Source organism: Helianthus annuus, chromosome 12 (genome assembly GCF_002127325.2).
Source record: "Helianthus annuus cultivar XRQ/B chromosome 12, HanXRQr2.0-SUNRISE, whole genome shotgun sequence".
Classification (NCBI taxonomy): domain Eukaryota; kingdom Viridiplantae; phylum Streptophyta; class Magnoliopsida; order Asterales; family Asteraceae; genus Helianthus; species Helianthus annuus.
Window position 1 is genome coordinate 9,990,625 of NC_035444.2, and position 12,904 is coordinate 10,003,528.

The 12,904-nt window shown below is 35.6% G+C and overlaps 1 protein-coding gene across 1 annotated transcript; it reads right to left on the minus strand.

Moving 5' to 3' along the window:
* On the minus strand, positions 1-11,921 carry LOC110894081 (DExH-box ATP-dependent RNA helicase DExH10). Its single transcript, XM_022141256.2, has 18 exons — positions 11,872-11,921; positions 11,516-11,550; positions 10,354-11,331; positions 9,527-9,841; positions 7,954-8,058; positions 7,793-7,861; positions 7,002-7,169; positions 6,845-6,916; positions 6,227-6,343; positions 5,455-5,670; positions 4,139-4,297; positions 3,906-3,995; positions 3,078-3,170; positions 2,812-2,965; positions 2,074-2,222; positions 1,895-1,990; positions 1,268-1,360; positions 1-307 (listed from the first exon to the last, which is right to left on the minus strand). The coding sequence occupies exons 3-18, from the start codon at positions 11,317-11,319 to the stop codon at positions 197-199; spliced, it is 2,973 nt and encodes a 990-aa protein (XP_021996948.1). The 5' UTR covers positions 11,320-11,331; positions 11,516-11,550; positions 11,872-11,921; the 3' UTR covers positions 1-196.
* Positions 11,922-12,904: the final 983 nt, after the last annotated feature.

The following is a 12,904-nucleotide window of genomic DNA, read 5'->3' on the forward strand; positions in this document are numbered from 1 at the left end:
TTTTTAAACAATTTTTTTATCCACACATATTTTTCATTCATACTTGCCAAGTTACATCAAAACAGAAGGTAGACGGACAACAGGCTGCGCCGGCACCTCTTTCTGAATTGAAAACAGTTACCGTTGGACCTTTGCTATGATCATGAATCCTACTAACTTCATGTGTTGTATATATTCATGTTAAATGTTGGGTGATTTACAGATATAGAGAATTTGCAAACATAATACCGCGACGCAGGCTTTCACTGGCGGCACCAAACTTTTCCTCTAAACCGGCTTCTCCAACAGCATGAGCAGCAGCACGTAACTGTTATAGTCGAGTTATGAAAATTTCATCAGCGGATAAGTTTAGAGGCCGCCAGGGGCGGAACCAGAGGGGGGTCAAGAGGGTCAGTTGACCCTGCGATCACCATAATTTATTGAATTTTTATATAGAAAATCAGAGTTATAAAGAAACAAAAATGAAATGGACCCCTAATTTTTAACATGTAAAGAAAATAAGCTTATGATGACCCCCCCCCCACCTAAAATGTTCTGGTTCCGCCACTGGAGGCAGGGTGTGACTTTCTGGCACGACACAAAATTCACACGTTTATTTAAAAAAATAACGTATTTTTTTGTTAAATTAAAATGGGTATGTATTTTATGTCAAATCTTTTAAAAGTTAAAAAAAAAATAAGTGTTAGGTTTGATGATTTAAACGTGTTTTTTTATACGCATTTTTAATTTTGCTTGTAGATTTAGATGTTATAATATGAGAAAAAAAAATAATAAAAAAAAATTGGGTTAAACAGGTCGCATTCGTGTCAACCCGCAAATATTCATGCCTTTGACATGATTTTTTGGGTACATGTAATATTCGTGATTTTCGGGTACATGCCATATGTTTTGTTATCTCTAAACTGCAAAATAAAATAAAAAAGTACCTCAAAAAAAACATGTCAAATTGTTGGTTCGAAGTCGCTATTGAAAATTTTATCGTTGAAATAATCTACGTTTTGTGATCACATATACCACGACACGCTAATTGTTTACAAATATTTAAGATATTTTAGACTGAATTTTGGACAAACCAAATATGACGCGTACGAAAACAAATTTTACATAATTTGAATTTATACCCAAACCCTACCACTTCACCGCCAACAATTTGCCTCGAAAAAAATTCATCCATACGCAATTAAAGTGTCAAACGAAGGCTAATAATTTCCAGGAAATTGCAAACTACAAGAATTTAAATTTTTCGAGCATAGATCAACGAACTTACCTGATTTAGAAACTCGTCAAGTCTTCTAGCAAGCCTTATAATACTCCCTTCAAAGATATCAGTCATTTGTATAACTTCAGAAAAAGATGATCCCTACAAAAATACTAACGCGTTGTCAGTATTTATACCAAATGCAAGAAAAATTATATAAAAGAAAAAAAATACAGCTTAATAAAGAAACCTGTTGAAGAGGTCATAAATCACCTAAAGTGTATCTTAAAACCTCCCACAATATTTAACTCAAAAATAAAGATTAATACATTATTACTATAAAAATATTGGACACGCTATGCAGTTAATATCGGTGATAGGTTATCGGTCCCCATGTAAAATATCGGTGTCAAATATTGGGGGGGGGGGGGGGGGGTTGTTTTTTTAGGTTCTTTTAGCTATTTTAGGTTGTGTTCACATTGGTTCTTGCAATAAAGGTGGTTCTCGCATGAACCTTACCCTATATATATATATAAATTCTGCATGATATTAAAATTACCAATAACTCACCGAGATAACCTATATCTCAAATATCGGTCCTTGACCGATATCCGATATTTTACCGCATTAACTGCATAGTGGACACGCTAACTATATACAGTGAAATTCTTTGGTAAACGCATGGAAATATCTTACCTTTGACCAACAATATATGACATCCATCAAGAACGGTCTAACCGCTGCCTCTACATACTCGTCCACATTAACTTCCAATTTACATTCATGTTGTATCTGCGTATTCAAATTATCATTTTTTAAAACTTTAGTCAATAACTGTTACTTTATACATTTATACGGTTATGATGCCAACTCACCTCCGCTATTCTACGTGCACTATCTTGAAGCTGTTGCAACGGTTTAGCAAGTTCCGATCTTAAATGTATTTGTTCTGTTGATTTGTCTCCGGGAATAAAACAACTTGCAAGAGCTGCAATCTGATGATGGTCGAGATCGTTAAACGTACCTGATTCGTTAAGACAAATATAAATTAATAAAATCGGAATATATGTCTTGCAGCCACGTTTAGTTATTATGAGTTAAGTTCCCGTAAAAATAAAATTAACGTACTAAGCGTACGAATTGGGGGAAAAGCAAAAAGTGGCGGTGGCATTTTGGTAATTATCAACAACTTCAAAATTACTCTAGTAGAGTAATTTTGAGCTTCTGTAGAGCAATTTTGTAAATGTTCATGTAGAGTAATTTTGGTCGTGTAGGGTAATTATCAAAATTACACTAACCTCCCCCCCCCCCCCCCCAACCCAACTAAAAGCTAAAAACTAAACCATAAAGCTAAACCCCATAACTAAATGCTAACAAAATTACTCTATAGAAGTTAATTACTCTACTAGAGTAATTTTGAAGTTGCTGATAATTACCAGATTGCCACCGCCACTTTTTGCTTTTTCCCCAGTAACTTTGAAGTTGCTGATAATTACCAGATTGCCACCGCCACTTTTTGCTTTTTCCCCCAATTCGTACGTTTCGTACGTTAATTTTATTTTTATTAGATCCTTTACCTAGTTATTATATGTGAAAGTAATTTCTTTCATTACCGTTGAACATTAATTCGGTGACTAAGAGTTCATCTCCTGTGTCAATTAAGCATGCTGCACGACCTTTCACTTGCACTATTCCTTCAGCGTCAATATGTCCAAGTTTCTTTAGAACGCGTGATCGGTTTTTAAGCTCATCGCGGAATTTTTGAAGCTGTTTAAAAAAAATTGATGTAACCAGAAATATGTAACATGTAAACTAATGTAATATATAACCTTAAAAAAATTAACATGCTAATAAATATGCACATGCACATATAGTATACCTGTGAATCACGAATTTTTGTTTTCAACTGTTGAATTTCATGATTCACTTCGGCTTTCCTCTTGAAACGTTTGATCTGGTTTTCATCTTGAGACTGAAAAGTACAATTCATGTGTGATTTTAGAATATGAAAGAAACACTAAAGAGTTAATTACGGTTTTCGTCCCTGTGGTTTGTCAAAAATCACTATTTCAGTCCATTAGTTTAAAAATTGCGATTTCAGTCCCTGTGGTTTCACTTTTGTAACCATAAGTGAAACCACAGGGACTGAAATCGCAATTTTTAAACTAATGGACTGAAATAGTGATTTTTGACAAACCACAGGGACGAAACAGTAATTAACTCAACACTAAATAAGTACTCTATACCCGCAAAAAGATTGATGCGGAATAAAAAGTTAAAAAAAAAAAGAGTAGAGTACACGGATGGTCCCTGTGGTTAACCAAAATTTTGGATTTGGTCCCTAGCTTTTCAAAAAGTACACAGATGATCCTTGTGGTTTGCACTTTGTAACGCATTTAGTCCCCAGGCGAATATATCTAAAGGTTTCAGCAGGTCCAAGTTAGGGACTACATGCGTTACAAAGTGCAAACCACAAGGACCATCCGTGCACTTTTGGCAAAAGTTGGGGAATAAATGCGTTAAAAAGCGCAAACCACAGGGACCATCCGTATACTTTTGGAAAGCTAGGACCAAATCCAAAAGTTGGGGATATCCGATTTTTCGGATATTTCGGATTCGGATATCGGATATTTCGGATCGGATTTTCGGATACGGACAGTTTTGAACACCCCTATATTTTACTCTAAAAAAGGACTAGCTGCCTAACCTTGTTTAGTGGATGAGAAAGCAATTGTTGTTCAAGTTTCTCGATCTGATTTACTAGCTCAACAAACTCAGGTTCTTCTATGCCCATATCCTGCGGAAAAAAAAAAAAAAAAAAAAAAAAAAAAAAAAAAAAAAAAAAAACATGGAGTAAGGAACAAAATCTTCCAAAAAAACCAAGAAAACAGATTCTCATTATAAATGTCTAATCCCACTTTATAGATTTTAAATATGTACCTTAACAGGATTAAGTTTTGGAAGACCTTGAGGAAACCGTTTTTCAAGCTCTTGTACTGCCAATAATATATTTTGGCGCGCTTCCATTGGGCGAAGATCAGAAGAAACCGATATTCTCAGTTTGCTTAATCCCGATATCAGAGGCAACTGAACAGGAACCTGAAGAAAAAGTTTTTTAGTCAACATGGTCAAAGTTACTACCACATCATCAGTGTTGACAGCTTGGCTTTAAAATGAGCGCATAATGCATGATTCGCATGATGCGCTGGAAAAAAAAAAGAATTGAAAGTTTTTGAGGTTTTTACCAACGTTTTTGGACATAAGTCAACACGGTGAAAAAAAGTCAACTTTGTCAAAAAAAAAAAAAAAAGAATTGAAAGTTTTTGAGGTTTTTACCAACGTTTTTGAACATAAGTCAACACGGTGAAAAAAAGTCAACTTTGTCAAAAAAAAAAAAAAGAATTGAAAGTTTTTGAGGTTTTTACCAACGTTTTTGAACATAAGTCAACACGGTGAAAAAAAGTCAACTTTGTCAAAAAAAAAAGAATTGAAAATTTTTGAGGTTTTTACCAACGTTTTTGAACATAAGTCAACACGGTGAAAAAAAGTCAACTTTGTCAAAAAAAAAAGAATTGAAAGTTTTTGAGGTTTTTACCAACGTTTTTGAACATAAGTCAACACGGTGAAAAAAAGTCAACTTTGTCAAAAAAAAAAAGAATTGAAAGTTTTTGAGGTTTTTACCAACGTTTTTTAACATAAGTCAACACGGTGAAAAAAAGTCAACTTTGGCAAAAAAAAAAAGAATTGAAAGTTTTTGAGGTTTTTACCAACGTTTTTGAACATAAGTCAACACAGTGAAAAAAAGTCAACTTTGTCAAAAAAAAAATTGAAAGTTTTTGAGGTTTTTACCAACGTTTTTGAACATAAGTCAACACGGTGAAAAAAAGTCAACTTTGTCAAAAAAAAAAAAAGAATTGAAAGTTTTTGAGGTTTTTACCAACGTTTTTGAACATAAGTCAACACGGTGAAAAAAAGTCAACTTTGTCAAAAAAATAAAAGAATTGAAAGTTTTTGAGGTTTTTACCAACGTTTTTTAACATAAGTCAACACGGTGAAAAAAAGTCAACTTTGTCAAAAAAATAAAAGAATTGAAAGTTTTTGAGGTTTTTACCAACGTTTTTTAACATAAGTCAACACGGTGAAAAAAAGTCAACTTTGTCAAAAAAAAAAGAATTGAAAGTTTTTGAGGTTTTTACCAACGTTTTTGAACATAAGTCAACACGGTGAAAAAAGTCAACTTGGTCAAAGTTACTCACCACATGCATTTCACCCTTTTGACCAGAACGTGGTGGGCATGGTCTAGGGCGAGAACCACTTTCACTTGAACCAATGGAACAATGAAGCAAAGTGTCGACTATATAGCTACTGCCACGTGATGTAGGGGCTAACGAGCCTAGTGATGGGGCCGGTTTTTTAACGACATTGACAACCACACCCCACCCCCAGTCTGTTCCACCTTCTCGAACTTTAACCTGAAAACAGATCAAGTAATAAACATACAGTAAAAATATAACAATCTAGTTGAAAGAGTAAAATGCCATTTTTGTCCCTGAGGTTTGGCCAGTTTTGCGACTTTCGTCCAAAGGTTAGTTTTTTCGCATCTGGATCCAAAATGTTTAAAATCTTGCCATTTTCATCTGAACCCGTTGACTCCATCCATTTTTCTCCGTTAAGTCAAGGGTATTACTGTCTTTTTAAAAAAAATATTATTCTAAAAACACTATAAGAAATAACGTCAACAGCGGTGGATCTTTATTTCTTATAATGTTTTTAGTTAAATAAAAAAAATGTCTAAAAAGACGATAATACCTCTGACTTAACGAAGAAAAATAGATGGAGTTAACGAGTTGGATGAAAATGGCAAGATTTCAAACTTTTTGGATCCAAATGCGAAAAAACAAACCTTTGGACGAAAGTCGCAAAACTGGCCAAACCTCAGGGACGAAAATGGCATTTTACTCTAGTAGAAAAGAAAACGTTGCCAACAAAAAAAAAAATGAAATATAAAACATCAATCTCACCACATACCAATCTCCCGGGTAGAAGAAAATATAAAGCTCTCTCGGGCTTTGTTATTTCAGCCATCATTTTCTTCTCAAGTTCGGAGATTTCAAGTTTAAGCTTATGATATTCCGCAACATCAACCTAACAAACAATATTAAAAAAAGAGTTAATTGCCCGGATGGTCCCTATGGTTTCACGTTTTTTCACGTTTAGTCCCCACCTTTTGAAAATAGCAGGTATGCTCCCTATGGTTTGTTATTTTGTTACTCGGATAGTCCCCCGAGTAGATGTCAGTTTGTTTGGAAATAGCAGGTATGCTCCCTATGGTTTGTCATTTTGTTACTCGGATAGTCCCCCGAGTAGATGTTAGTTTGTTTGGAAATAGCAGGTATGCTCCCTATGGTTTGTCATTTTGTTACTCGGATAGTCCCCTGAGTAAATGTCAGGGGACTATCCAAGTAACAAAATGACAAACCATAGGGAGCATACCTGCTATTTCCAAAAAGTGGGGACTAAACGTGAAAAAACGTAAAACCACAGGGACCATCCGGGCAATTAATTCTTAAAAAAATAATAATAACAAATAAAAACTCAATGTGCATTGAGTTACTAAAATACTACTTATAATCAAATTATAGTTACCTCTCCGGAAGCATCAAGCTTAGTGGCCTCCTCTTCTAGCTCGGCAACCTTTTTCCCTATATCGGGTAAAGTCTGAAAATGGGTGACGAAACATACGTTAGAAGTTATTATAATTATTCGAAATAAATAAGTAGTAATGTTTTGGATTGGAAGAAACCTTTTCGTATTGAAACTGGTGAAAAGAATTTCGGATAACATGCTCTGCTGTAAACTGGCCTTCGGCACGTCTCAATAAGTTCAATATCGAGTAATAACTTAACCTGAAAGTACTGACCAGTGGGGCTGGTTTCCCTAACACCATGTCCTTTAGAGTATTCATCTCCATCTGAAATGAAAAAAAAAAAAAAAAAAACAAAGTTATTATTAATTTATTTAAGCAAATTGGAAAATAATAATCCATCTTTCTGAAATTGGCCGATAATAATCCCAAGTCAGTTATTAGCCGATAATAATCCGACCTCGTCCAATCTTTTTGTAAAATAGACCGCCGTTAAAATAAGCTTAACGGAGTTAAGTTTTTTTCCGAATTACAAACCGATGTTTTACGCTTTTGATCAGAACGAGGATACGAGTCGATTGATGTAAAATTTACCTCGAAATTGTGTTCGAAATGGCTTGAATTTTGTTAAATGGAAGTTAAACACCCAAATTGAAGTACCGTTTTTGTGGGTTGGGGGCGGTATTTTGAGGTAAGTTTTACATCAATCGACTCGTATCCTCGTTCTGATCAAAAGCCCTAAAAAAGTCGGTTTGTAATTCGGAAAAAAAAACTTAACTCCGTTAAGCTATTTTAACGGCGGACTATTTTACAAAAAAATGGACGAGGTCAGATTATTATTGGCTAATAACTGACTTGGGATTATTATCGGCCAATTTCAGAAAGATGGGGTTATTATTTTCCAATTTGCCATTTATTTAAAAATTAAGAATGTAGCAATTTAATTATACCTGTTCATCAATCATTATAAGACATATACCTCGTTCATCTTTTCCACGACGTCCAGCTCTCCCACTCATCTATAAAGTAAAGAAGACACAAAAACACAATAAAAAACTTATTTCAAGACAAAATGAACGTAAGTACGTAACTATTATGTTATGATACGCACCTGAATATACTCACCAGATCCTACATACCGAAAGCTATCACCATCCCATTTCCTAACGCTAGTAAACACAACGGTTTTTGCAGGCATGTTCAACCCCATAGCAAACTGTTAGACATTTTAGCCAAGTGAAACATATTATTAATACAATCTAAAACAAAGACAGTGATAAAGAACCTTAAGTAGAGGCATGGTTGCAAAAGTCGCTAGGCGGTCCCTAGTCGGTCGACCGGGGAGTTAAGAGTACTCGGCATAGGCGGAGAGTACACGGGGAGTACTCGGACATGTTAAAGTATAAAGAAATTGGTTTTCGGAAATTAAATATATTTCAAATAACATAAATTTACTAATATTTTTAACAAAATACGTGAACATGACATTCATTATTTATTATGATAGTCATATAAATTATGTTTTATTATTTTTTAAGTCAAACTCGGCCCGAATTGACCTACTAGATCCGATTTTGGCCGAGTTTGACCGCATTTGTAGCGACTACTCGGCCTTGGAAACGTTGTTTTACAACCATGAGTAGAGGTGACAAGCTTGACCCATTTACTGTGAATTGGTAGATTTGGGTTTACGCTTTATCTTTAACGTGTCTAATGTGCCAAATCAAAACATAGAGTAAAGTACATGGATGGTCCCTGTGGTTGACCAAAATTTTGGATTTAGTCCCTAGCTTTTCAAAAGTACACATATGGTCCATGTGGTTTGCACTTTGTAACGTATTTAGTTCCCAACTTTTGCCAAAAGTACATGGATGGTCCCTGTGGTTTGCACTTTGTAACACATTTAGTCCCCAACGTTTAGTGACCCTCCATGCGTAACAAAGTGCATACCACAGGGACTATCCATGTACTATTGGAAAAAGTTGGGGACTAAATGCGTTACAAAGTGCAAACCACAGGGACCATCCGTGTGGTTTAAAAAAGCTAGGGACTAAATCCAACCTTTTGGCTAACCACAGGGACCATTGTGTACTTTACTCCAAAACATAAAAGAAAAATGAGTCGAAAGTTAATTGAAGCATGATTTAACTCCACACAAGTTCGAACAACATAAATCATTGTACTCGAAAAACTAGAGGGATACTGTAAATATATACAATCTCTAGTCAAATTTAGAGTAAAATGCACGGATAGTCCCTGTGGTTTGGTGAAATTTCACCTTTAGTCCCCAACTTTTCATAATTACACTCTTAGTCCCTATGGTTTGACTAGTTGTTACTCGGATAGTCCCTAAAGCGGATGAAGGTTACTCGGATAGTCCCTGTGGTTTGACAAGTTGTTACTCGGATAGTCCTTGTCATTTCACACCTACTTAACCAGAAAAACTAACCTCCATTCGCTTTGTCCGAGTAACAACTTGTCAAACCACAGGGACTAAGAGTGTAATTTTGAAAAGTTGGGGACTAAAGGTGAAATTTCACCAAACCACAGGGACTATCTGTGCATTTTACTCTCAAATTTAACACAATAATTATTTAACATGTTACCCAAGTCCCGACAGGCACAGTTTGTGTAACCTCTAACATTAAACTGTATAATGCATTTCTAAAAAGAGACGAAATTACCGTCTCTGTGGCAAAAAGTGCTTTCACAAGGCCTTCTTGAAATAAAAGTTCGACAAGTTCTTTAATAATCGGAAGAAGTCCCGAATGATGAACAGCAATGCCTCGTTGTAATAAAGGCAACATGAGCTCAATCGCCGGAAGATTTCTATCTTCCTCACTCAGGCACATAATAGCATTTTTGAAAACCTGCTCCACAACGTCTTTTTCTTCTTCGCTATTGAAATCAAGCTTGGTCATCGACATCGCATGTTGCTCACATTCTCTTCTACTAAAACTAAAGATAATAACCGGTTGAAATTTTCTTTCCATGATCATCTGTCACATAACGAATTATTCCTTAATCAAAAAACTTTTTATGATCAAGGTTGGAGAACTCGCTAGTCGCTAGCGGGTCGGTGAGGTAGGGACTAGCGACTACTCGGGATTACTCGGGATTAATCGGGATTAATCGGATCGGACTTTTTAAGTATAATTATAAGTTTTTATACATATATACATATATTTTTATACGTAATTTTTTAAGTGGACAAGTTTTGACCGGAATCTGAGAGGTTTTGGCCGGAATATGTGTTTTTTTCCGTTTTTTTAAATTTTTTCCGTTTTTTTAAATTTTTTCCGATTTTTTTTGTTTTTTCCCTATTTTTTCCGATTTTTCCCGACCGACTAGTCGCGATTAGGGCCGACTAGGCCGACTAGCGATTTTTTTTACTGATTAGCTGAAAATTACTCAGTTGATGGGCGACTAGCGACTAGTCAGCGATTACTCGCCGGCTAGTCGCGATTTTTGCAACCATGTTTATGATCAAAAGTAAAAAAAGGAGATAAACCTTGACGATTTTATATATATCGGATCCACCGGAAGCGTTTCCTGCTTTAGCGATTCTCCCACTCGGTTTACTATTTCCACCGGTTAACCTCTGCTTGATAAAAGTGTCTTGCAGCTTGAGGAAATTATCCTCTCGAAACTGCTCGTTTTCATCGACTACAAGATACAATCCCGAACCACCCATCGGAAACACGTAATGCTGCAAAGGTGTGGGTCGAAAATCCGTATACACCACATGACAAGGCTGTTTATGTATGTTGCATATCCACTCAGCAAATTCCGTAGCATTCGACATGGTTGCAGAAAGAAAAACCATCTTAATCGCCGGAGGCAAAAATATTATACTCTCTTCCCAAACTACCCCTCGTTCACGATCCTTCATGTAATGAATCTCGTCGAATATAACCCACGCGACTTCTTTCAAAACCTCCGACCCTCTGTAAAGCATCCCTCTAAGAATCTCCGTAGTCATGACTAAACAACTCGCGTTCGGCGAGAGTGTGACGTCACCCGTCATCAACCCGACATCCGAAAACTCTTGACTCAACTCTCTGTATTTCTGATTACTTAACGCTTTCAACGGAGACGTGTAAATGACTCTTTGCTTGTCTCTAAACGCCATAGCGATCGCATACTCTGCAACCGCGGTTTTCCCAGCGGACGTATGCGCTGATACTAAAACCGACTCTTTTCGCTCCAAACACGAAACGGATATCTGCTGAAACGGGTCGAGGACAAACGGGTAGGTTTTAGCCATCTCGCCGTTATAAACCGGGTCCGATAACGTCCCATGGATCGTTTCGTCTTTACTCGCGGTATACCCTTTTGGAACTGCTACCTCATGAACACAAGTTCTTGCCACAACCCGTTGCTTCTTCGATGCCGATTCTTCGTTCTCGGGTTCCGCATCATCCACCGAGGGTTCTTCGGGTAACTTCCGTTTTTCAGAAGTTGAATTATCCTCCATTATTAACTATTTCTGGTACAAAATCATCCCCACAAATGAGGCATTTCTATCATTATAAAGACACAATTACAGGAATGTATATAATGGGCGATTTGCTATAGACTATGTGAACCCTAATTTAATCGTTTCTGTTGTATGATTTTTAACGGAAAAAATTCAAATTAGAGCGAGGGTGAAGAGAATGAACATGTGTTACCTTATGATCCGATATAATGGCTGCTGAAATTGTGAGAGCATTCACATCCAATCCATCAAATTATACATACATTCCATTAAAAAACAACTTCTATATCAATATATTTTCACTAAAAACAAATACTTTTTCTCTCTCCTTTCAATTAAATAATATTATCATTACATTTTTCTCTCACTTCCACTCACAACCACTTTCAAAATATATTAAAAAATTATAACGGATGAACAGTGTCCCCCCAAATATACAGATGAACAGTAACATTTTCTCTCTCCTCTACTCACAACCACTTTTTATACCCTTTATAATATAAAAACCCCTCCTCACATAATTTGATGGTTAGGATGTGAATGCTCTGAAATTAAGGAGGATAAACCCTAAACCCAATTGATTTGATCTTCTATTGTTGCAAATGGAGGGTAAAAAATAATAAGCACAATTTTTTTTTACCTAAATTGGATGAGCATTTGGTATCAAATACCGATCACGATTCCGTCCCGTAACGCTCCCGATCTTGAAATACCGTATCGAATTTTTTCGGTACCAGAAACGGTATCCACTTTTTCGTATTTTCGGGATCGGTACCGGTTCCTTACGGTATTGGTAAAATACCTTACCTTCAAATACCGCTACCGTACCAATACCATACCAATGTCGTACCGATACCGTACCATACCGACATATTTCGGTATCGGTACCCAGTTTTGACGAAATTCAAGATCGGGATTTTCGGGATCGGGATTTGCTCATCCCTTATGGTGTTGGGGTCACAAATTTGATGGGTTGAATTCGCATATGGTACAAAGGTTAAGGGGTAGATTTTACTTTCACTACAAAACTACTGTAGAAACTCTATAAAATAATAAAGTTAGGACCACCAAAATTTATTAATTAAAAGAGTTATTAAATAATCGATAAATTAATAATTATTAATTTATATATTAATTAATATTTTATTAATTTATAGTAGAATACTTAGTTTACAAACACCTTTCAAGCTTCCACTTAATTATTGTATACAATGCATGTATATCAAATGAACGGCCCAATTTGAAAGAAACCTTCAATCTCCCACCTTATTATGTTTCTTGTGTTCAATGTATCACTTTATGAACATTAAAAATATTTTCTATATAAATACACGATCAAAATAAGTTAACACAAACAAATCATACACACAACATGGCTTCCCATCTTAAAGGTGTGAAAAAAACAACAATTTGAGACGAGATTCAATTTATATTTTATATGGGGTCTAAAGAAATTATCAAAAATGTATTATCTTATAATTTTAGCGAATTATTAATTTAGCACCTTATCCCCGAGTCGGGACCGGCAAAAAATATTATCTTAGAGAGTTTATTAAATAATCGAGTTTCTACTGTAGTTGGA

Excerpts from the sequence above, each read along its gene's own strand:
- LOC110894081 (XM_022141256.2), bottom strand. The coding sequence starts at position 11,319 with ATGGAGGATAATTCAACTTCTGAAAAACGGAAGTTACCCGAAGAACCC. Across the intron at positions 7,170-7,792 it reads TTATAATGATTGATGAACAG|ATGGAGATGAATACTCTAAA; the intron begins GTATAATTAAAT and ends TTTTCATTTCAG. Across the intron at positions 3,996-4,138 it reads CAAAACTTAATCCTGTTAAG|GATATGGGCATAGAAGAACC; the intron begins GTACATATTTAA and ends TTTTTTCCGCAG.